The sequence below is a fragment of the Vicia villosa genome, unplaced genomic scaffold (genome assembly GCF_029867415.1).
Source record: "Vicia villosa cultivar HV-30 ecotype Madison, WI unplaced genomic scaffold, Vvil1.0 ctg.001398F_1_1, whole genome shotgun sequence".
Taxonomy (NCBI): Eukaryota; Viridiplantae; Streptophyta; class Magnoliopsida; order Fabales; family Fabaceae; genus Vicia; species Vicia villosa.
The window spans coordinates 229881-254458 of record NW_026705604.1 but is presented as its reverse complement, the minus strand read 5'-3'; the positions used below and the strand labels follow the sequence as shown (position 1 = coordinate 254458).

At 42.7% G+C, this 24578-nt stretch overlaps 2 protein-coding genes across 2 annotated transcripts; both read right to left on the bottom strand.

Moving 5' to 3' along the window:
- Positions 1 to 8583: 8583 nt before the first annotated feature.
- On the bottom strand, positions 8584 to 9114 carry LOC131634955 (uncharacterized). Its single transcript, XM_058905582.1, has one exon. The coding sequence runs from the start codon at positions 9112 to 9114 to the stop codon at positions 8584 to 8586; it is 531 nt and encodes a 176-aa protein (XP_058761565.1).
- Positions 9115 to 9318: 204 nt separating this feature from the next.
- LOC131634954 (uncharacterized) lies at positions 9319 to 9897 on the bottom strand. The gene has a single exon (XM_058905581.1). It carries the CDS (start codon positions 9895 to 9897, stop codon positions 9319 to 9321), a length of 579 nt encoding a protein of 192 aa, XP_058761564.1.
- Between the last annotated feature and the right edge of the window lie 14681 nt (positions 9898 to 24578).

Genomic DNA, 24578 nt, shown 5'->3' with positions numbered 1-24578 from the left:
AGGTACAACAAAGTAATGGGGTTTTAGTGGTAAGAAAAAGATTACCTTGCCCTCTGTATGTAGAGGGCTATTTATAAGATGTTTTGGAACGGATTGGACGCCTCCTTTTAGGGCGGATATTTAGGAGACACGTGGATTGGTTGTTTACCGAGCACGAGGGGTCCTCGTGGTCGGTTACTTGGCATGTTTGCCCAGTCTGGTCAGATAGAAACCACCACGTGCGTTCTCAAACGTATTGGGCCGAAGGCGGGAATGGCCCAATTGACTGGATTGGGCCGGTCCAGAACAGGAGCCCCCCAAGTCGTTGCTTCCGGTCAGAGGAGTGACGACTTATAGGAAGTTGATCCGAGGGTCCGTGCCCTGTCTATCCGAGGGAGGTAGGCCGTTTATTTCCAAGGAGAGGAAGGGTCAGGTCGGGAGTGATGAAGCGTGTTGTTTACGAAAAGTTGGTGATTGGGAACGTTGCATTTAATGCGAAATGATAGGCAATCAATTACCTAGGCTGTAGGGTTAATGATGACCATCCCTCTGCATAGTCTGACACGTGCGGCGCGTGTGGGGACTTAAGTAGCCTATAAATAGAGAACAACCCTCATTTTTCCAAACTTTTCAAATTCATTTGCTTCGTTCTCCCTCCGTCGACTCTTTTCTCTTGCAGTGGTGTTTGTTACAGATTTTTCAACTCTTCATCAAAATCTTAACTGTAAGTTTAACCTGTGATCTCTGCTTTCTGCATTTTTATGCTTTGATCTTTATTTAGAATCGATGGCATGTGGTTAGGGTAAGCTTTTAGGAAGAATTTTTGATGAACATAGATGATGAATGTGGTGGCGTACGGCGGAGATAGGAGGTTTCTCCGTCATTCATGAGTGTGTTTTGTTGCATTTATCTTTAGATTTTGGCTTTCTGTATTGTTGATAAGCGTTTGATTATGCTTTTTAGTGTTTTTTTCTTTGTGCTCTAGCGTCGTAGTTAGAGGTCCTGCGTTTTTGCCCTTTTCCTGGGCGCGAGTTTCTTCTGGCTCGGTATTTGTGGTTATGGGGGGAGGCAAAGACGCAGTTCTTCCGGTCTCTGGGCCGTAGGCGTGCCCTTTCACTATGGACGATGGTGGAAGGGTGGATTTTATTTAATTGTCGAATTCACTAATTTCCCCTGTGTTTCAGGTGAAAAATGGCCGAAGAGACTCGCCCGACGGCATCTGGCTCGTCGTCTTCAACTCCTCCAGCCCGGCAGGAGGTGCCCCGATCGGCTTGGGTGCACCCAGAGGCGTTGGATGTCGAGTTTCTTCGTGGATGACGATTCAGATGTTTTTACGGAGGTCGGGGATGGATGGTCGGTACTTATCCCGGCCGAAGGAGATCGTATCTGCGACGTGTACACTCCTGATTTGCTTCCAATGTATGAGGTCGTATTCCGGGAGATGGGATTTTGGGCCCCCTTTACTGAGTTCCAGATCGACGTTCTTAATCACTTGGAGGTAGCCCCTTGTCAGATTCATCCTAACTCGATTGCCTTCATCCGGGCGTTTGAGTTGGTATGTGCTCATTTGAAGATAGGGGCGACTATCCCTCTGTTCTTTTACATATTCTATGTACAGCGCACAGTGCGAGAAGGTCGCTTTGGTTGGGTATCTTTAAAGCAGTCCAAGAAGATATTCAAATCTTACTTTGATTCTCTGAAGCACTTTAAACCTCGCTTCTTCTTCATCCGTCCTCAGTCTCAGGAGGCTCGAGATAGCGTCTTTGCTCGGGTACCGACCTTGGACGTCCATGGTCGTCCTGTGCTTAATGTTATCGGGGAGCCAGTCACCTCGCGTCGGCATCGCTTTAGGTTCTTTTGGTCTCGTGATCATTTCGAGTACCCTACTGATCAGTACATTACTAAGCTCTCTGATTTAGATGAGGATGCTCGGGGAGATTACGTTGTTCTCCAGAAGTTTGTCCAGGGTCTTCCTCCGGTTGCTAAGGTGGATCGGTCCGGGGCGTCTGTGGTTGGTGAAGATGGGCAAATTATTCGGGAACCAGGAGTGATCAGTATAAAGGAGCTGTTAGCTGAGGGCACTGATGAGGGGGCTTTTACCTATCTGGGTATTTGCCCCTTTGCTTTTTATGCCATATTTGTTTCGTTTTTTATTGTTTTTCATAGCTTTTTGATAGTGATTTCCTTGATGGGCTGGCCTCTTAAGCTTTTTTCTTTTTCTTTGCAGAGGCTATGGATCGGGCACGTCATGACCGAATGCTCAGGCAGGCGAGCAAGCTGAAGGGGATTGTAAAGAGGAGTGTTGGTCCTCGGTTGGCGGCTGTGCAGAGATCCCCGGTTGCGGGTTTGGGTGCTTCTTCTTCCTCTGCTGGCGTCCCTGGTTCCCCTTCCAGGACTCCGGATCAAGGTGAATCCTTGAGGCCAGTTACTGTGCTTCCTTCCCCTCTCCGCCCAGAGCCTGATCCGGACGCCTTGGTCTGCCATAAGCACCAGAGAATTGAAGCCGTGGATCTTACTCAGGATGAGGCTGCTGACATTTTTACCCTTCCTTCGTGCTTTCTTCAGCCCAGATTCTTCGAGGGTGGTCCTTCCTTGACTATTCCGCGTGCTGAGTCTTTGCATATTGAGGGTTTGGATCCTTCTGTTCGTCAAAGGTTCCTTGTGCAGGATGCTTCGGCCATGGTCCGTCTTTTGGAAATGGCCACTCTCTGTGCTCGCTCGGCGCCTTTGTCAGCGGAAGCAGCGAAGTTGCTTCCGGAGCAAGTCAAGATGAGTGCCTCTGCCTCAGAGGAGAAGGACCGATTGCTGAAGGAGCAGGGCGAGGAACTGGACGCGGTGAAGGCTCGGTTGAACCAAAAGGAGGCTGCACTGATGGACGTGCAAGGTCAATACACCTTGCTCTCCAGGACTTTGTATGGAACAATGCTGTCTTCTTCGGTTAGGGAGGCCTCTCTTCGCCGTTCTCAGGCTCCTGCTGAGGATGAGTCGGAAGAGGAGAAGGCTCTTTTAACCACGGCAGACTTGATTCAATACATCTGAGTCTTGGGGGGTGACTGTGTGGCGGCTGCCGAGGATACCTATAACTCCACTGTGGCTCAACTTAAATTGAAGAATCCGGGGGTGGATTTGGTGATCGAAGGTACCGGGCCTTACCACCGTGTGGAGGGCGACCAGATGGTTTCTCCGGCCTTCGGGGAGGAGACCGTGACCCAGGGAGCCGAGGATGTCCAAGTCGAGGAAGGTGTTTGAAGTTTTTCTTTGTCTAAGTGTGGGGCCTGCGTGCCGGTTATTTTGTAATGTTGTTTCTCTGGGGGTATGCCCCCCGTTTTGATTCTGTATGTACAATTTACCAGCTCGGTCTATATGGCCGTAGTTGGGCACATTTTCGGGCTGTTTGCCCACTTTTATTTAAACGTACTTAGTTTCTAACGCTTTTGTGAGTTTCTTTGGGACTTGTGCGCGTGTGTTATGAGTTTTTTTTGGGAGATGCATTATCGTTTTCCAATGTCTTTATTCATTAACGGCACATTCGTTTCCCAAGATTATTGTTCCCCTTCTTCCCTTATAAAAGGAGGTCTCGTGGACCTCTTCTTTCTTCATTTCTTGTAGGAATGGGTGGCGCTACTGGGAAGAAAGTGTCTTCATCCTCGTGTTCTCGCGGGGTGAAGAAGGTGAACGAGAAGAAGAAGGCTTCGACTGGCTCTGCTTCTCATTCTCGTGGCTCTTTGAGTTCAGATGCTCGTGCTCGGGAGACTGGTGTGAGAGTCGTGATTGACGCGGATGGTTCCGAGACTGAGTGGGATGAAGATTGGTATCAGTACGTTCACTCGGAGCAATTTGCCAATCGGGAGGAATGAAGTGTTTTCTTTTCAATTGTTTGTTTTGTAATTTCTCATGAATGATGAATAAAACACCGTTGTAGTTCCTTTATGTATTTATGTTGCAATTTATGAAGATTTGCTCGACTTATAACGTGTTGATCGCCCAGTGTGTGGAACTGTGGTCGATTCCCGGGGACGTGTGCCTAGCATATGGTGAGTCTCGGATTTCGTTGTATTGAGCTCCGGGGCTCATGGCGTGAATAGCCCCTTCGCGAGTGGGCGTTCTGCCGTCATGGTACGTGCTTACGACGGGGATGCTCTGTATTTAGGACCCCTCGAAGAACAAAGAGTCTGCTCGATTAAGAGAGTGGGCTCCCGTTGTTTTGTTTCAGTTAGAGGTGCTCGGCTCGTACCGGGCCGCATCTTATTAGCTGTAGTATTGTTTGAGTTTCTCAGCGTTCCAGGGTCGAGCGAGTTCTTCTCCTTGCAAGTTCTCCAGGTAGTATGCCCCATTTTCTGTCCTTGCTCGGACACGATAGGGGCCTTCCCAATTCGCGGCCAGTTTGCCTTCTCGGGAATCTCTATGGTTTCTTTTTAGTACTCGGCTGTCTATTTTAAATTCCCGTTTAATGACCTTAGCGTCGTGTCTTAGGGCGATTTTTTGCTTAAGTGAAGCTTCGCGTAGAGATGCCCTAGTGCGAATTTCTTTGACCAGGTCGAGCTCTTCCCTGATTGCCTCGGTGTTTCCCTCTAACTCGAGTGGCTCTTCGACGCGTCTAGAGGGCACATGTATTTCGACGGGGATCACGGCCTCCGTTCCGTACGTCAGTCGGAAGGGGGTCTCCCCGGTACTGGAGTGTGGGGTGGTGCGATAAGCCCATAGGATGCTGTGCAGCTTTTCTACCCATCTCCTTTTTATTTTGTCTAGTATTCTTTTGAGGCCCCTCAAAATTACTCTGTTGGCGGCCTCTGCTTGCCTTTTCGTTTGTGGGTGCTCGACTGACGCGAAATGTTGCTTCGTACCTAATTTCGTGACGAATTCTTGGAAGCGCCTGTCTGTGAACTGGGTGCCGTTGTCGGTGATGATAACTAATGGTACCCCGAGCCGGGCGAGGATGTTTCTTTTATAGAAGCGGAGTACGTTCAAGGATGTGATTTTGGCCAGTGGCTCGGCCTTGATCCACTTGGTAAAATAGTCGACCTCAACTCTGAGATACTTGTTCTGATTGCTTCCGGTCACGAACAGACTGAGGAGATCCATCCCACACCACGCGAGTGGCTAGGGAGATGATAAGGATTTGAGTTTGTTGGGGGGTGCGAGGTGCATGTCCCCGAAACGTTGGCATTTGTCGCATTTCTTAACATATTCTTTGGTGTCGTTCTGCATCATCGCCCAATAGTAGCCTGCTCGGAGAGCCTTCCGAGCGAGTGATCTTCCTCCTAGATGTTGGGAATTGATTCTTTCGTGTATCTCTCGGAGTATATGGGGGACTGTGCCCTCGCATATACATTTGAGGAGAGGTATGGAAAATCCTCGCCGGTAGAGGCGATTTTCGACTAAGACGTATGAGCGAGCTCGTTTTCGGATGGTGGAAGCCTCTTTCGGATCGGCGGGCAAGAGGTCACTTGTTAAGTAATTGTATACGGGGGTCATCCAGCAAGACACGTCCCCAATTGCGCTTACGAGTGAGAGGGAAGATGAGGTCTCGGTACTGGGTTTTTGCAATATCTCCTAGATTACGGATCTGTTACCTCCCTTCTTTCTTGTGCTCGCCAGTTTTGATAGGACGACTGCCCGTGCGTTGTGTTCCCTCGGGATATGATTTACTTTGGCGCTCCTGAATCGGGCCAGCCTTTCTTTCACGAGGATCAGGTATTCGGCGAGGGCTTCGCTTTTAACCTGATATTCGCCCGAGATGTGGAATGCGACCAGTTGAGAATCAGTGAATACCTCAATGTCTTCGGCTTCTAAGTCGTTTGCGAGGCGCATCCCGGCTAGCAGGGCCTCATATTCTGCTTGGTTGTTGGATGTCGGGAATGATAGTGAAAGGGATACCTCTATGAGGGTTCCTTCTCCATTTTCAATAATAATCCCCGCTCCGCTGCCGGTTGAGCTTGAAGCACCGTCCACATATAAGGTCTACCTTCGGGCGTTGTTGTTTGTTGTTTCGGGGAATGCCATTTCGGCTACGAAGTCTGCCAAGAGCTGTGCTTTAAGGGCCTTTCTTCCCTCGTATTTGATGTCGAACTCCGCAAGTTCCAGCGACCACCGGAGCATTCTCCCGGCCATGTCAGGGCGTGCAAGCAATTGTTTTACGGGTTGCTCAGTTCGTATGACTATTGTATGTGCTAGGAAATAGTGTCTGAGTCTTCGGGCTGCGGTTATTAACGCGAGTTCGACCTTTTCGATCTGTTGATATCTGATCTCGGGGCCCTGGAGTGCTTTGCTTGTGAAGTAAATGGGTTTCTGGCCCTCCGAGGTTTCTCGTTTCAAGGTCGCGCTAACGGCCTTGGTGGCTACGACGAGATAGATGTATGAGATTTCTCCATCTTCCGGTCTAGATAAAACTGGTGGGTTGGATAATGTCCGCTTGAGATGGGAGAGGGCGCGTTCGCACTCTTCCGTCCATTCGAATGTGGTCTCTTTGCGGAGAAGTTTGAATAGTGGTAGGGCATGCTGCGCGGATTTGGCCACGAATCTGGATAGTGATGTGAGCATGCCGTTCAAGGTTTAGGTTGACTTTTTTGAATTTGGAGAGGGCAAGTCTGAGAAGGCCCTGCACTTATCCGGGTTGGCGTCGATTCCTCTTTCTGTTAGGTAGAAGCCGAGGAATTTTCCTGCGCGGACGCCGAATGTGCATTTTTCCAGATTGAATCTCATTTTACACTTTCGGGCTTGCTCGAAAACCTTTTGAAGGTGAGAGGCGTGATTGGTTTCCCGTTGGGATTTGACGATCATATCATCCATATAGACTTCGAGCATATCACCTATCTCTGCTTGAAAGACTTTGTTCATCATGCGCTGGTACGTCGCACCAGCGTTCTTCAGATCGAAGGGCATTACGTTGTAGTAATAGTTTCCCGATTCGGTCATGAAGGCCGTATATTTCTTATCGGTTTTAGCCATGGGTATTTGAATATACCCGGAATATGCGTCCATGAATGAAAGTAATTTAAAACCAACGGAATTATCGACTAGTTTATCTATGTTAGGGAGAGGATAAGCATCTTTTGGGTAAGCCCTATTAAGATCGGTTTAGTCAGTGCACATGCGCCATTTTCCATTTGATTTTTTAACAAGTACAACATTGGAGAGCCAAGTAGTGTACTTGGCCTCAGATATAAACTTGGCCTCTAGGAGGTCTTTTACAGCTAGTTCGGCCGCAGCCGTTTTTTCCGGTGACTGCTTTCTTCTCCTCTGAGCGACGGCCTTGCAGGTCGGGTCGATGGTCAGGTGATGGCAAGCCACTTCTGGGTCAAGTCCGGGCATTTCTGCAGCGCTCCAGGTGAATAGGTCGGCGTTCTCACGGAGGCAAGCTTTGAGTTTCCTTTTGGCCAGGTCTGGCAGGTCTGATCTGATCTTGACTCCCCTGGTTGGATCTTCTATGAGGGCTACGTGCTCAAAGTTTCTGTCCGGAATTGGCCGGAGGATCCCTTCTGATGTGCCTGAGTTGATGCTCTGCTCGGGTTCTCCCAGAAAACGACTGTCGAGGTCGACAGTGTCGATGCGGGGCATAGATTTGTTGGTTTCTGAAGTAGTGTTGGTTGGTGTCTTCTCTTGGGTCGGTATCTTTATCGCGCTCAGGCCCTTGGCGGAGGCTTAGAAACACCTTCTGGCTGCTTCGATGTCGCCGTTGAGTATCGCTACTTGTCCTTTGGTCGTATAGTATTTGAGCTTGAGGTGTACGGTTGAGGGAACCGTGATTAGTTCGGCCAGAGTGGGGCGTCCGAGGATGCACTAGTATATTGATGGGCAGTCGATGACCAGAAATTGTACTTTCACTGCCCTGGTGGTCTCTGCCGACCCGATCGAAACTATGAGTTCCACGAATCCCCACGGCTTGGTTACTCTGCCATTGAATCCTTGTAAGTCCGATCCCACGTATGGTGTAAGGTGACTGTCGTTCAGCTGCAATGTTTTGAACAATTGGGAGTACATGATGTCCCCTGAACTTCCCTGGTCGACCAATATGCATCGCACGGCAAAATTGGCCATCCGGGCTCGGATGAGGAGAGGGATTGTCGCGTTAGGTGCTCCTCCGGGCAACTCTTCTTTATAGAAAGATATTGAGGAGGGACTGCCTTTGGCGTGGTCGAAGGTCAAGGCTACGTTCGCGCTGGCCGAGATTAGCTCGTCGAACTTGCGTTTCACGGATGCGACGGTCAGTTTGCTGAAACCTCCGCCTGATATAACCATTGCGGATGGGAACCTTTCCCATGTGCTATGGGAGGAATAGGTGGTTGTTGCATTGGCCCAGTCAGGGAGGTAAAAATCTTCCGGCCTGGTAACGCTCATGGCCACTTGCATGGCGGGCATATCTTCCGCCGGATTTTCCTCGGTGACTGGTTTAGCTTCTCTAGTGGCCTCCTGCTTCTTCGCATACTATTTCAGATGTCCCTCCCTGATTAATATCTCTATGGCATCCTTAAGATGGATGCAATCTTCGGTGTTGTGCCCGTGGCCTCTGTGGAATCTGCAGAATTTCGATTTATCAACGTTTGGCCGGGCGGGCATGCTCTTAGGGAATCGGACCGTGCCTGTCTGAAACTCGGCGTTTGCATATTAGTTCAAGATGCGCTCCCTTGAGGTGTTCGGCGGGGTGTACTCTCGGAATTTCCCCGCAGGGGCTTTGTAGTCCTTGGGGTCCCGAGTTTTATCATCTTTCTTTTTGTCAGTTCCCCGGCGAGACGCATCTTGGCGCGTATTTTTACTGCTCTCTTCGTGCCTGGAATTGCGGACGGCGTGGGCGGCTTCTTTCTCCTCATATTGAATGTAGGCTTGGGCTTTGAGGAAGAATTCGTCAAGAGTGGCTGGAGTTTCAATTCCGACGGCTTTAGCGAAGTCCGAGCGTGGTCGGAGGCCGCGCTCGAGCAAGAATTTCTTCATATGGACAGTGTTGGATACTTGTACGGCTTCCTTATTGAATCTTTCTATGTACGCCCGTAGAGACTCGTCCTTTCCTTGGATAATGGCTTCCAAGGAGGCTTCTGACTTGGGGTGCCTTCGGGAGGCCGTGAAATGTCTGGAAAAAAGTATTCCGAGCACCCTCCATGATGTGATGGACTCATCGGGCAAACTTTTATACCAAGTCATGGCTCCTTTTCGTAGGGTGGTTGGGAACAAACGGTATTTAATGGCGCCGGGCACTCCTCTGTAGTCGAGAAAGGCGTCGATGTTCTCAATATGTTCATCCAGATCGGTGGTCCCGTCGTAGGTCCCTAGCAGAGGGGGTTTTTCGAGACCGGTTGGCAGGGGAACCTCTAAGATTGACTGGGATAGAGGACCATGGCGCTCCTCTTAGTCATCGCTGGCGGATGGAGAAAAAGATCGACTCTGGCTACGTCTGCGTCGCCTCCGGTTGTCGTCGTGCTTGGCCGGAGGTGATCTAGATTTCCTTCTTGGCCGAGGGGACTGTGAACGGTGTCGGGGACGCTGCTCGCTCGACCCTTTCTTGGAAGAGGGATTCACCTTCTTCCTGGAAGAAGGGGAACGTGGGCGTTTCTTGGTGATCATTTCATGTCGAGAACGAGTTTTGTGATCGGGGGGAGTTCTTGAGCGGCGTTTCTGCTCGAGGGCCTCGATCCGGTTACTTTGTTGTTGCAAGAGCGCACTAGTCTGGGCAAGAGCAGCTAGGACAGCGTTTATGGTCTGGTCTTGAGGAGGCTGTCCTTTAGAGAGGAAGGGGTTGCCCAGACTTTCTTCGTGGTTGTCCTTCCCGCTGGTATCTTCGAAACGATGAGATTGATCATCTTGAAGATCCTTAGGGGACGGGGACGCTGTGACACCGTCTCGAGGAACGGTGTTTCTAAAAGGAGGGATGATGGAGATGTCGTTCTTCTTGAGTATTGCAGCTGTCATACCCCAAAATTTGCCCATCTCATTTCTCCTAACAAACTCAAATCAAGATACAAAGCTCCAAGACACACTCTCCTAAATAAAACATAGGGAATTAGGGTTTTGTTATTCTGAAGGAAAATCAATGAATCAATAGCTCCAAGGCATTCTATATGGTCTATGATATCTCACATTACCTCTATGACAAATCTTAAGTCTCAGCTCAAAAGATTGGTCACCCAATTGTGCAGAAAGTCAACAGTCGACTAGGTTGACCTAAAAGTCAACCGTGGTCAAAATACAATCAAAACTCCTGATTTTTTTGTCAAGATCCTCATATTGAAGTATCATTCACCATTTGATCAAGAATTGATCATGGTTCATCAAGGAAAGATAAAAAATCAACGAATCAAAAAGTTTCTAAATTAGGGTTTGTATAGGAGAAAGTCAACTGAACTTTGACCAGCCATAACTCCCACATGGAACATCAGAAATTTTCCATCCAAAGCTCATTTTGAAGGAAATTGGATTCTCTACAAATTTGTCTCTCACATGCCAAGTCTAAAAATGCTTCATTTGAGAGATATGGACTAAGACATTATAGGTCCTTTTCAAAAGTCAACAAAAAGTCATTTTTTTCAAAAGGACACACAAGGAGCATGGAAATTTATTTTTACATGAGACCAAAGACATTGGTTAGAGGAATCTTTAAGGTTTCTAAAATGTCCTAGAACTCCTCCATACCTCAAAAATTGAGGGAGATAGGCCTTGTCAAAGTTGAACTGTTTTGGAGGGAAAATGTGAAGAAATTGGAATATTTTTGTAGATTGGGCCCAAATAATTTTAATTCAATCTTGATCCTCAAGCATCCAAGAGCCCAAGATCCTCTTGCCACGAAAATATATGACTTGGTTGATTTATTTTGATTTTTTTTATTTTAATTAAAAAAGAATTAAAATCATATAAATCATGGAAAATCAAATATTTGGCTAGGGATTTTATTCTAAGCATATTCAATCATCATTTAAGGCATATTGCTAATATAATTTCGTGCAAATGAGATTGATTGAAGAAAGATTGATATTTGGCCATAATTAGAAAGCTTAAAAATCAATTTCCAATCACAATCAAATATCATGATGCAAGGAGATTTGATTCAATTTTCTTAACCTAATTCATCTTCTATAAGTATCCAAGCAATGCATATGACAAGGGTACACAAAAATTCTGCTCAGAGAAACCCTTACCCGAGCTTGCATAAAACCAAGAAAATCCCTAATTCGAATTTGAGATACAAGGCAATTCAACCAATTCCAAGCATTGCTACACGTTCCCTAAGGATCATTGAAGGTGTTTGGACCATTACACGCCATCAACACCCCCAAAAATATCTCCATTAAGCCAAGGTTTTTCGAAACTTTTCTTGACTCGATTACTACAATTCATGGCATATAAATATAATTTGAATGCATAATATTGTTCATTAGGATGTGTGGAACGTTTCTGGATACTTAATTGTGTGTTTGCGTGTCTGTGTGTGATTATGCCATTGTAGCAATTTAGGGTTTTGTTTTAGGGTTTCTTGATACAGGTAATCTTTGACCAAATTAAGGCCATAGATGAATTCGTGAGGCCCAGACGAATCGAATGGTGGCCTCGCGAAATATTTCTTCGTTCGTTTGCTTGTATTCGTATGTGCAGGGTCTGTAACTACGAAGCATGTCTGTTGGTATAGCCTGTTTGCAGAGCTAAGACGATGGAGGAGAGGTTGAAGACGAGTACGTGGCTCTCCCCCATTGGCCAGAACGCGTGCGCTGAAATGTTTCAAAACCCAGGGTTCCCATGCGTTAAGACGTACACGCTTATCATGCTCCCTCCCTGATCCAACCACCAGATCATTATCCCAGCAAATCCAACGCACAGAATACGCAGGGTTAACTTCGAGGCTACTCCCGACTACAAACCATATCAGATCAAATCAAAAAGCTAAGTTCTATTTTATATTTTAAACATCTATTTTATTTTATTTTCTTTATCAAATTAGGGTTAACCCTAATTATCGTTTGAATTGATAATACACTCACTCCTTCTTTTTATTTTCTCTTTTCCCACTTTTTCAGGGTTTGCCAACCGCCAAAGCTCAAATAGTCGGTAACCCTAAAACTCTAATCTCTTTTATTTTTCTGCCTAATTATTACTTATGCCAAACCCTATTACAAATCCGCTGGTTTCTTTTTCCCCTTCCCCATATCTCTTTAACTATTATTACTGTTTATATTTGTTGTGGTTAGTAATCTTAGGGAGTGCAAGCCTTGAATTGAATTAGCCTCACTAATTATAAGATGATATATCGAATTAATCACGTGATTGTTGCACCCACGCACCTGTTGGGGTAACCCCTCTTGTTGCCTGTTGCCTGTTGCCTTGTGTTTTTTGCAGAATAGCCATGTCCCTCGAATACGAGGATACCTCAGCCATGTTGTAACACCCTTCTAAACCCCGCGGCAATTTTATTAATTAATCAGAGTAAAAACATATGCACAAGGGTGCCACAATTATTCAAAACAATTAAATCAACTAAGGTCAAAGTCATGCTTTATTAGGAAACGATTCACCAAAACACAATCATGTTTAACACAGCGGAATACGAAACATCATCAAATACAACCAAAATGGGATCATAATCCAACACCAAATAAATTAGATAATTTCATAAAAACTCTATAACTATCGTTCCCCAGTGTTACAGATCAGAGCATGACCGACGCGACCCAACATAAACGGATAAACTCTATGAGTCATCCTCACCAAGCACTAATGCCGCTACTCTTCAATCTGAAAATGACAACATGTAAGGGTGAGTCTCATTCTCAATTAGTAAATATTATGCAATTCATAAGCAACAAGCATCATAATATACCGTTCACCCAATTATACCTATTCAGATTCACATCCATTATTAATTCACACAATAATAGATTACAACACATACTACAGAAATCCATACAATCATATTATGACAAAATGCATATGACACAACTGACATTATGCATGTGGTACCAATAAACCGTAGAATCAATCCACCTAACCGATCTACGCCTCATCGAGATACGGCCCACCGACACAATTTCCACACAATGGGAAATATGTCCACCAACGATCCAAACCTCACTGGGATCCAACATCAATGCACATGAATGAATGAAACACATATAACATACTTAAAACACACTAAATCACGATGAGCAACTCATCTCAACACCACATCACCGAATAAGTATGTACATGTTTTCAACATCATTCAAATAGTCATGCATCCATCACAATCATAATAACAAATCACACCAATTCATCATCACATCAAACACATTGTCACACCTATCTCATATGCACACAATGTTCAATTCTTATCAAGTAATTAAATCGAGTTTTAAGGAAATAAGGTCGGATAATACCAATATTCATCGTTCATCATATAAAACACTTAATTACTTGCACAACGCCCAAAACGGCACTAAGAAATGATTCACGGATCAAAGGATACGTTATTTTGAAGTTTGGAAAAATTCACACACAGCAAGGTTCGCTCAGCGGAGCAAGGCAGAAGCGAAACCCTTCCAACCCCCGCTCAGCGGACCTCAAGCGACGTCAAACAGAAGCGAACTACGTTGGGACCTCCGCTCAGCGGACCCCCCTCCGCTCAGCGGACCTGCGATTTCAGCAAACCCCAAGTTTGCGACAGACCCTGCGATTTCACTCCCTTTTTACCCAAAAACGATTCCAGACATCACATACAGGCATACAATCATCATATATTCAATTACACACCACAAAAACATCATTTAACGCATTATTAACCAAATAGTTCACACAATCATCATCAATTCAATCCAAATTAGAACACCCTAACCTACCAATCCCAATGTCTAATTGAACCAAACCATACATCAATCTACCTATCACCTAAGATCACATAAGAGATACTAAAAGGAAGAGTCCCCCCTTACCTCGATGAGTCTCTTGAATGCTCTCCTTCCGGTTTCACGTTCTTGCCTCTTTCTCTTCTCTTGTTCTTTTCACGTGTTCTTCCTTTCTCCCCAAATGGTTCCTTTCTTTCTTATTTTATGAAAATAAAATAAAATAAAATATCACAACTTAGTAAAAGGCCTAACCAATATAGCACCCCTCTTTTACTAACATCACACCATAAGCCTAATAGCCTTTATTCCATCATTTTCCAATTAATTCCAATTTAAAGTTCTAAAATTCCAATTATTTAATTTAAATCCAAATTAAATTAATAAACTGAAATTATGGGGTGTTACAACTCTCCCCCACTAAAAGAGTTTTCGTCCTCGAAAACATACCTTAGACGAAAAGTTCCGGGTAAGAGTCCTTCATCTGGCTCTCTAACTCCCATGCAACATTTCCACCGGCTGGTCCTCCCCAAACCACTTTCACCGTTGCTATATCTTTACCTCGCAATTGCTTCACTTTACGATCTTCAATCCTCATAGGTAATGTCTCTACAGTCAGATTATCTCGCACCTGTATATCATCTACTTGAATCTCATGAGACGGATCCGCAATGTATTTCCTCAACTGAGATACGTGGAACACATCATGCAAATTAGCGAGTGCAGGCGGTAAAGCAACCTGATAAGCAACCTTTCAAATCTTCTTAGTAATCTGAAATGGACCAATGAAACGCGGAGTTAACTTCTTCGACTTCAAGGCTCTCCCAATACCAGTCATCGGAGTAACTCGCATGAATACATGATCTCCTTCCTTAAATTCAATATCCTTCCTTCTCTTGTCATGGTAGCTCTTCTGACGACTCTGAGAAGCTCTCATCTTTTCCTGAATCATCTTGATCTTTTCTGTAGTTTGTTGCACAATCTCCGGTCCAACCACCGTGTTTTCTCCAGATTCGTACCAACACAAAGGTGTTCTACATCTCCTACCATACAATGCTTCAAACGGAGCCATACCAATACTCGAATGATAACTATTGTTGTAGGTAAACTCAACCAAAGGTAAATAACTATCCCAAGCACCACCTTTATCTAATACACAAGCTCGTAACAAATCCTCTAACGATTGAATCGTTCTCTCTGTCTGTCCATCTGTCTGCGGATGATAAGCAGAACTCAACCTCAACTTAGTACCTAAGGCTTCCTGCAATCCTGTCCAGAACTTAGAAGTAAATCTCGGATCTCTATCCGACACAATACTAGCCGGAACACCATGCAAACTCACTATCTTCTCAACATACAACTGAGCCAACTTCTCCATCGAATAATCCATTCTTATTGGAATAAAGTGAGCAGATTTCGTCAACCGATCTACAATAACCCAGATAGAATCACAATTCCTGCTCGTTCTAGGTAAACCAGATACAAAGTCCATAGAAATTCCATCCCACTTCCAATCGGGAACAAACAACGGTTCCATGAATCCAGACGGTTTCTGATGCTCAATTTTCGACTTTTGACAAATTAAGCAAGCATAAACAAACTCAGTAATTTCCTTCTTCATTCCAGGCCACCAAAATAGCTTCTTCAAATCATGATACATCTTGGTAGCACCAGGATGAATGCTCAATCCACTCCGGTGTCCTTCTTCCAGAATATTCTTTCTGATCTCAGTAACATCGGGTACACACACTCGGTCTCCAAACCTTAGGACACCATTCTCGTCAATTCGGAATTCACCTCCTTGACCTTGGTTAATCAATGTAAACTTGTCTACCAAACCAATGTCAGATTTCTGTCCGTTTCTAATTTCCTCAAGGATACTATTAGTTAACTTTAACATCCCCAACTTAACGCTATTAGAAGTACTTTCGCATACCAAACTCAAATCTCGGAATTGTTCAATTAAATCCAATTCTCGCACCATTAGCATAGACATATGCAATGACTTCCTGCTCAATGCATCAGCAACAACATTTGCTTTACCAGGATGGTAATTCAAACCGAAATCATAGTCCTTCAAAAATTCTAACCATCTTCTCTGTCTCATATTGAGCTCTTTCTGATCGAAGATATACTTCAGACTCTTATGATCGCTGAATATCTCAAATCGAGAACCATAGAGATAATGTCTCCACAACTTCAACACAAACACCACAGCCGCCAATTCCAAATCATGAGTCGGATAATTCTTCTCATGAATTTTCAGCTGTCTTGAAGCATAGGCCACTACCTGCTTATCTTGCATCAAAACACCACCTAAACCCATCAGTGAAGCATCACAGTACACATTAAAAGACTTCGCTGGATTAGGCAAAATTAAGATCGGAGCACTTGTCAATCTTTTCTTCAACTCTTGAAAACCTTTTTCACATTCTGAATCCCATACAAATACTTGTCCTTTTCTTGTTAACTTAGTCATTGGTAATGCCAACCTCGAAAATCCTTTAATGAACTTTCTATAGTAACCTGCCAGACCAAGAAAACTACGAATCTCTGAAGCATTCTTCGGCGTCTCCCACTAAGATACAACTTCTACCTTCATAGGATCCACTGCGATACCGTTCTTCGAAATTACGTGGCCAAGAAAACTTACTTCCTTCAACCAGAATTCACATTTAGACAATTTCGCATACAACTTCTTCTCTTTCAATAACTCAAATACCACTCTTAGATGTTCTGCATGTTCTTCATCACTCTTCGAGTAATTTAGAATATCGTCAATGAACACTACCACGAACTTGTCAAGATACGGGTGAAATATCCTGTTCATATACTCCATGAAAACACCAGGTGCATTAGTAACACCAAATGGCATAACAGAATATTCATAATGTACATACCTCGTTCGGAATACCGTCTTCTGAATATCTTCCGCCTTCACACGAATTTGGTGATATCCAGACCTCAGATCAATCTTGCTAAACATACAAGCTCCAACCAACTGGTCCATCAAATCATCAATCCTCGGCAAAGGATATCGATTTTTGATTGTCACTTTGTTCAGTTGTCTATAATCAACACACAGCCTCATTGAACCTTCTTTCTTCTTAACTAACAGTACCGGCGCACCCCACGGTGACACACTAGGACGAATAAACTTCTTCTCCAACAATTCTTCTAACTGTTTCTTCAGTTCAGCCAATTCTGATGCCGACATGCGGTACGGTGCCATCAACACAGGACTAGTTCCAGGAATCAATTCTATAGCGAACTCCACTTCTCTTTCAGGTGGCAACTCACTAACATCTTCTGGAAACACTTCTGGATATTCATTCACTACTCGTAGCTCACCAGTGCTATCACCCCCTGTCACTTCCATCGAAGAACACAACATAAATACCACCGCTCCATCATTGACAGCTAAATTCATTTGTTTGACTGACATAGTCAAATCCTCAACACTAACCTCTTCAGGAAAGATAACCGTCTTCGTAAAACAATTGATATGAACTCGATTAAATTGTAACCAGTTCATTCCCAATATGACGTCAAGTCCTTCAAGAGGAAGGCATACTAAATCCATTCCAAACTTCCTACCAAATATGTCAACAGGAAAGTTCAAACAAGCAGAAGAAGTAGTTACTGAACCCGACGCAGGAGTGTCAATAACCATACTTCCATGAATAACAGATATTTCTAATCCCAATCGTTTAGCACAATCCATTGAAATGAACGAATGAGTCGCTCCAGTATCTATGATAGCAACTAAAGGTGTGTCATGGATAAAACACGTACCTTTAATTAGACGATCTTCTGGAGTAGTCTCTGACCCAGACAAGGTAAAGACTTTTCCACCAACCTGATCTTTCTTCGGTTTAGTGCAGTGCGGACTAATGTGACCCTCTTCGCCGCAATTATAGCAAGTCACAATCTTTATCCTACAATCTGAAGCAATATGGCCCGCCTTACCACACTTGAAGCATTTCTTCTCTCCACCCTTGCACTCATTCCTTCTATGCCCAGTCTCTCCACAGTTGTAGCACCTAACGGGAGCACCAGAATCTCCCCCACTAGGCCTCTTCCAATCTCCAGCTCTAGGATTTCCTCTACCATATGGCTTACCTCTATCCATAAGCTTCTTACCTTTCTTGTCAACCAACTCGCGAGAGTGAGATGACTTTAGCTTAAGGTTATCCTCCTCGAAGATCCTACTACAGTCCACCAAATCGACAAATCGCCGAATTCTCTGGTACCTAATTCCTTGCCTGATCTCATCACGAAGACCATTCTCGAACTTGATGCACTTTGAGAATTCACTAGCCTCGTCATTGTTGTAGTGAACGTAGTACTTCGCCAACTCGACAAATTTCGAAGCATACTCTGGTACCGTCATATTACCCTGAGTCAGCTCCAAAAATTCATTCTCTTTCCTGCCTCGAACGTCTTCAGGAAAATACCTCCTCAGAAACTCCCTCTTGAACACAACCCAGGAAATAGCTACACCATCAGCATCCAATTCAGCCCTAGTAGCCATCCACCAGTCATCAGCTTCTTCGGACAACATATGAGTACCATACCTCACTTTCAGGTTCTCAGCACAATCGATGACTCTGGAAATCCTCTCGATCTCCTAAGCCATTTCTGAGCACCTTCAGGATCATATGTGCCCTTGAACAACGGAGGATTGTTCCGCTGGAAACTGTTCAGCTGCCTGTCAGCACCAATACCAGCTCCATTGACATTCCCTCCCAGTACCCCAGCAATCATGCCCAGAGCCTCAGCAATTGCATCGTCATTTCTTCCTCCTCTTCCGGCCATTGTTCTGCTAAATATCAAACGATATTCATTAGAACAAGAAGTATCGATAGTGTCAACCTTACACTATTCGCATACGAGGGATTAACTGACACTAAGACTCTGACTTAAACGACCGACTATGCTCTGATACCACTATTGTAACACCCTTCTAAACCCCGCGGCAATTTTATTAATTAATCAGAGTAAAAACATATGCACAAGGGTGCCACAATTATTCAAAACAATTAAATCAACTAAGGTCAAAGTCATGCTTTATTAGGAAACGATACACCAAAACACAATCATGTTTAACACAGCGGAATACGAAACATCATCAAATACAACCAAAATGGGATCATAATCCAACACCAAATAAATTAGATAATTTCATAAAAACTCTATAACTATCGTTCCCCAATGTTACAGATCAGAGCATGACCGACGCGACCCAACATAAACGGATAAACTCTATGAGTCATCCTCACCAAGCACTAATGCCGCTACTCTTCAATCTGAAAATGACAACATGTAAGGGTGAGTCTCATTCTCAATTAGTAAATATTATGCAATTCATAAGCAACAAGCATCATAATATACCGTTCACCCAATTATACATATTCAGATTCACATCCATTATTAATTCACACAATAATAGATTACAACACATACTACAGAAATCCATACAATCATATTATGACAAAATGCATATGACACAACTGACACTATGCATGTGGTACCAATAAACCGTGGAATCAATCCACCTAACCGATCTACGCCTCATCGAGATACGGCCCACCGACACAATTTCCACACAATGGGAAATATGTCCACCAACGATCCAAACCTCACCGGGATCTAACATCAATGCACATGAATGAATGAAACACATATAACATACTTAAAACACACTAAATCACGATGAGCAACTCATCTCAACACCACATCACCGAATAAGTATGTACATGTTTTCAACATCATTCAAATAGTCATGCATCCATCACAATCATAATAACAAATCACACCAATTCATCATCACATCAAACACATTGTCACACCTATCTCATATGCACACAATGTTCAATTCTTATCAAGTAATTAAATCGAGTTTTAAAGAAATAAGGTCGGATAATACCAATATTCATCGTTCATCATATAAAACACTTAATTACTTGCACAACGCCCAAAATGGCACTAAGAAATGATTCACGGATCAAAGGATACGTTATTTTGATGTTTGGAAAAATTCACACACAGCAAGGTTCGCTCAGCGGAGCAAGGCAGAAGCGAAACCCTTCCAACCCCCGCTCAGCGGACCTCAAGCGACGTCAAACAGAAGCGAACTACGTTGGGACCTCCGCTCAGCGGACCTGCGATTTCAGCAAACCCCAAGTCTGCGACAGACCCTGCGATTTCACTCCCTTTTTACCCAAAAACGATTCCATACATCACATACAGGCATACAATCATCCTATATTCAATTACACACCACAAAACATCATTTAACGCATTATTAACCAAATAGTTCACACAATCATCATCAATTCAATCCAAATTAGAACACCCTAACCTAACAATCCCAATGTCTAATTGAACCAAACCATACATCAATCTACCTATCACATAAGATCACATAAGAGATACTAAAAGGAAGAGTCCCCCCTTACCTCGATGAATCTCTTGAATGCTCTCCTTCCGGTTTCACGTTCTTGCCTCTTTCTCTTCTCTTGCTCTTTTCACGTGTTCTTCCTTTCTCCCCTAATGGTTCCTTTCTTTCTTATTTTATGAAAATAAAATAAAATATCACAACTTAGTAAAAGGCCTAACCAATATAGCACCCCTCTTTTACTAACATCACACCATAAGCCCAATAGCCTTTATTCCATCATTTTCCAATTAAATCCAATTTAAAATTCTAAAATTCCAATTATTTAATTTAAATCCAAATTAAATTAATAAACTGAAATTATGGGGTGTTACACATGTTGCCTCGATTATGCAAAGATCATAAGCCCCTAATGATGCTGCCTTCGATACACTAATATGATCTCGTCCCTCGGAAGTTGCCTACGAAAGGCTGAGGTATCCTCTGGTTGCCTAAATGAAAGGCTATTCTGATCCTTCCCTTAGACTACTTGCCTCTCTATGGCATGGGACAGTCTTATGGCGAACGATATTGCGACGACCCTTCAACCTCCAAATGAAAGGCTTCCTGCCCTCTTATGGAATGGATAGACCCTTTCGCCCTGAAAGGCTTAAAGAACCTTTTTACAAATACCAAGGTAATTTTCCCTTGATTGCATGCTCTGGTTTAAATTCCTTTTTCTACCCTTTTCTTAAAAACTTCAATATGGCTACGCTCATTTACGAGCTAAAGTCCGTATTCACTTCTTCTACATTTCTGAACGAAAATGAGCAAAGCAATTAAGAGCCCATGGAAAACCATGGATGCAAAGGGTGCCTTACACCTTCCCTTTGCATAAATTACCCCCCGAACCCTTTTTTTTATTTAAAAGGTTTTTTCTGTTCTTTTAGCCTTTCTCTTTAATTTGGATAAAATAAAAGTCGGTGGCGACTCATACTTAACCGCGACATTTCGATAAAAAGTCAGTTCACCGTATTACAGCAGCGTCTAAGGAAGAGGAATCTTCATTATTGCCGACCATGAGTAATGGTTTGATTAAATCTTTGGTTCCAGGGTTCTTGCGGGAGGCAAGAATGAATCAAGAAAGTGCAAGAAGAGGAACGGGGGAGCTAGGGTTCCCACAGACGGCGCCACTGATCTTACCGAGCAGATCAGATGACCGGTAACAATGAAGGCTTGAAGTTCAGGATGACAGATATGGAGAAAAAGGTGTTGTACCTGCAAGGCAATCCGATGCCAAAGTAAGTATGTATTCCACACGGTACAATAAAGTAATGGGGTTTTAGTGGTAAGAAAAAGATTACCTTGCCCTCTGTATGTAGAGGGCTATATATAATATGTTTTGGAACGGATTGGACGCCTCCTTTTAGGGCGGATATTTAGGAGACGCGTGGATTGGTTGTTTACCGAGCACAAGGGGTCCTCGTGGTCGGTTACTTGGCATGTTTGCCCAGTCTGGTCGGATGGAAACCACCATGGGCCGGTCCAGAACAGGAAATAATGCGTTTTGGATCGAATTCAGGATTTTTTCTGACGGCAGAAAGATAAAATGATGCATAATATATAAAATTTCTAACAAATGATGCATCAATTAACTAAACTCAATTAACACGAGATGTTCGAAATGAACCTAATTAATCAAACTATCAGTCAAACATTATAGTTTTACATTTCTTAAGCTACCACAAAGAATAAATAGATGATTAAATCTATCATAATCCTACACATATATAATAAATCTCTAAAAGCAAGATAGAGACTTAGTCACATGTGATTCTAGAAACTAAACATGTAAAATGATACGTACAAAAATTAAAGAGACATGAAAATAAATATTATGCAGCAGATTTGTATTGGTTTAGTGCATTCATGCCCGCTAACAATGTCTAAATACACCACCACCTATTAATAGTCCATAATGGCAAGTCATTGAAAATGACTAGTTTCTTCCACTATATTCACATAAATTTACATAGTGTTTTTGATACAACAGATATTTATAGACAATACTAAAAACTAAAAAGCCAATCGCTTCAACAACCTAAATTTGAATCTTGATTTATTTTGTGTTATAATCAGCTTAGAAAGTTGTCAATCTTAAAGATCTTCTCTATATCTTGACAAAACACCTTCCCATTACCAAAGTAATCCTAATTTCCATCTATAGATATCTTTACTCGATCCTATCAGATGTCCTTTTAATGAGTCTTTGAACTACTAAAGGTGTTAGAAACTCCAAAAAATTCGTATGCATTGATCTTTGCTCATTCCTTCCGAAGTGTATTGGTCAAAAATTACAAGTGTGCATGTCCCCCCTTAGTAGGTTCATAACACACTGTCATACCCCAAAATTTGCCCATACTATTTCTCTTATACAAATTCAAATCAATACACAAAGCTCCAGGACACACTCTCCTATGCAAGGCTCTGAAACTAGGGTTTGGTCTGCTCAAAAGAAAATCAACAAATCAAAAAGTTTCTAAATTAGGGTTTTGTATAGGAAAAGTCAACTGAACTTTGACCAGCCATAACTCTCACATGGAACATCAGAAATTTTCCATCCAAAGCTCATTTTGAAGGAAATTTGATTCTCTACAAAATTATGTCTCACATGCCAAGTCAAAAAATGCTTCATTTGAGAGATATGAACCAAAACATTATAGGTCCTTTTCAAAAGTCAACAAAAAGACACTTTGTTCAAAAGGAAATAAAATGAGCATGGAAAATAATTTTGATATGAGACCAAAGACACTGGTTAGAGGACTCTCTAAGGTTTCTAAAAAGTCCTAGAACACTTCCATACCTAAAAAATTGAGAGAGATAGGCCTTGTCAAAGTTGGACTATTTTGGAGGGAAAAATGTGAAGAGAAAAGGTTCAAAACTCCAAACATTTCCAAATGGGCCTATGTTCTTTTCATTCAATCTTCATCTAAGGCCCATACACGTCCCAAGAATATATTCTTTTATTTTTTATTTTTTTATTGATATTTTATGGTTTGTATTTATTAAAAAATCATAATTTAATCATATAAATAATAAAAATAAAAGATATGATTTTCTTCAATTTTAGGCCAAAGATTCAATCAATATATTCTCCTAAAAACAAATCAAACTCGTGTACCCATAATTTGGTGAGAAAAAGATTGATCATGGCCATATTTAGAAACATTAAATAAAATATTTCAATCAAATTTCCATTGATTGATTTAAAGAGATTTCCTTCAGTTGTATCAACCCTAATCCTCCTCTATAAGTAGATGATCAAAGCCAAGGCACAAGGGTTGAAGAATTCTGCTCTCAAGAACCATAATCCGAGTGAAAAAAAGCAAGGAAATCTCAAACACGAATTCTGATTCGGAGACCGATTCAAAGCATTCAAAGGAGTCAATCATATTCCCTGAAGGTCCCTGAACAATTCCCAACCGTTCTCCAAGGTTGAAACGCTCGGAATCAACCACTAAAAGCATCACAGTTTGCCTTTCTTTTTCTCTTCGATTTGCATAACACACGCATGAATAATCAAATCCAATTGCATATATTTAATCTGTGTGACATACTAGATGATTCTGGAGAATTAATTACATTTATATGCCGTTTTGATCGTTATACCATGTTAGGGTTTTGAAGCTTTAATTTAGGGTTTCATGTTCTAAGCAAAATTAGGATTAATGGTAGGTACTACTGAACTCGTGGCACTTGGACGATCGTATCCATGGGGGTGCGCCAGATTTTCGCTTTGTTTTGTGGTAGTTCATGTTTTCGCAGGTGTAGAAGGTACGACCTTTTACAGCTTCTATGAATAAGCGCTGTAAAAAGCGCATTCTGAAAAATCCCAATGAAGGAGACGATTACGTGGCGCGCGGTGGTTGGCTGATTTCAAACATTTGCGCGCGTGTTCCTGTGAATGATCAGGTGCTTCTCGCCTATGCACATATGACGCGCCTTCGTTTCAACAGCCATCAGATCACTAGCCCAGCAGATCCAACGCCTCCAAAGCTGCGTGACCACCATGGACTCTACACGCGTGCCACACTGGATCCAGCTAAGTTTTCTTAATTTTTTTATTCAATTATATGATTTCTTTTATATATTCATATATTTATATATAGGTTTTATTATTTGTTTTTTCTTCTCTTTTACTTATAAAAATTATATTTATTTTCTAAAACACTTTTTTTAATAATTATTTTATTTAATATATTTATTATATATACTTATTTATTATATTTATTTACTTTAATTTTGTATACTTATTTATTTAATTAGTATAATGATTTTATTTTCTTAATTATATATTATATATTTATATATTTATTTTATTACGTTTTTATTATTTATTTTCTTATTTTAATTTATATTTTTATTAC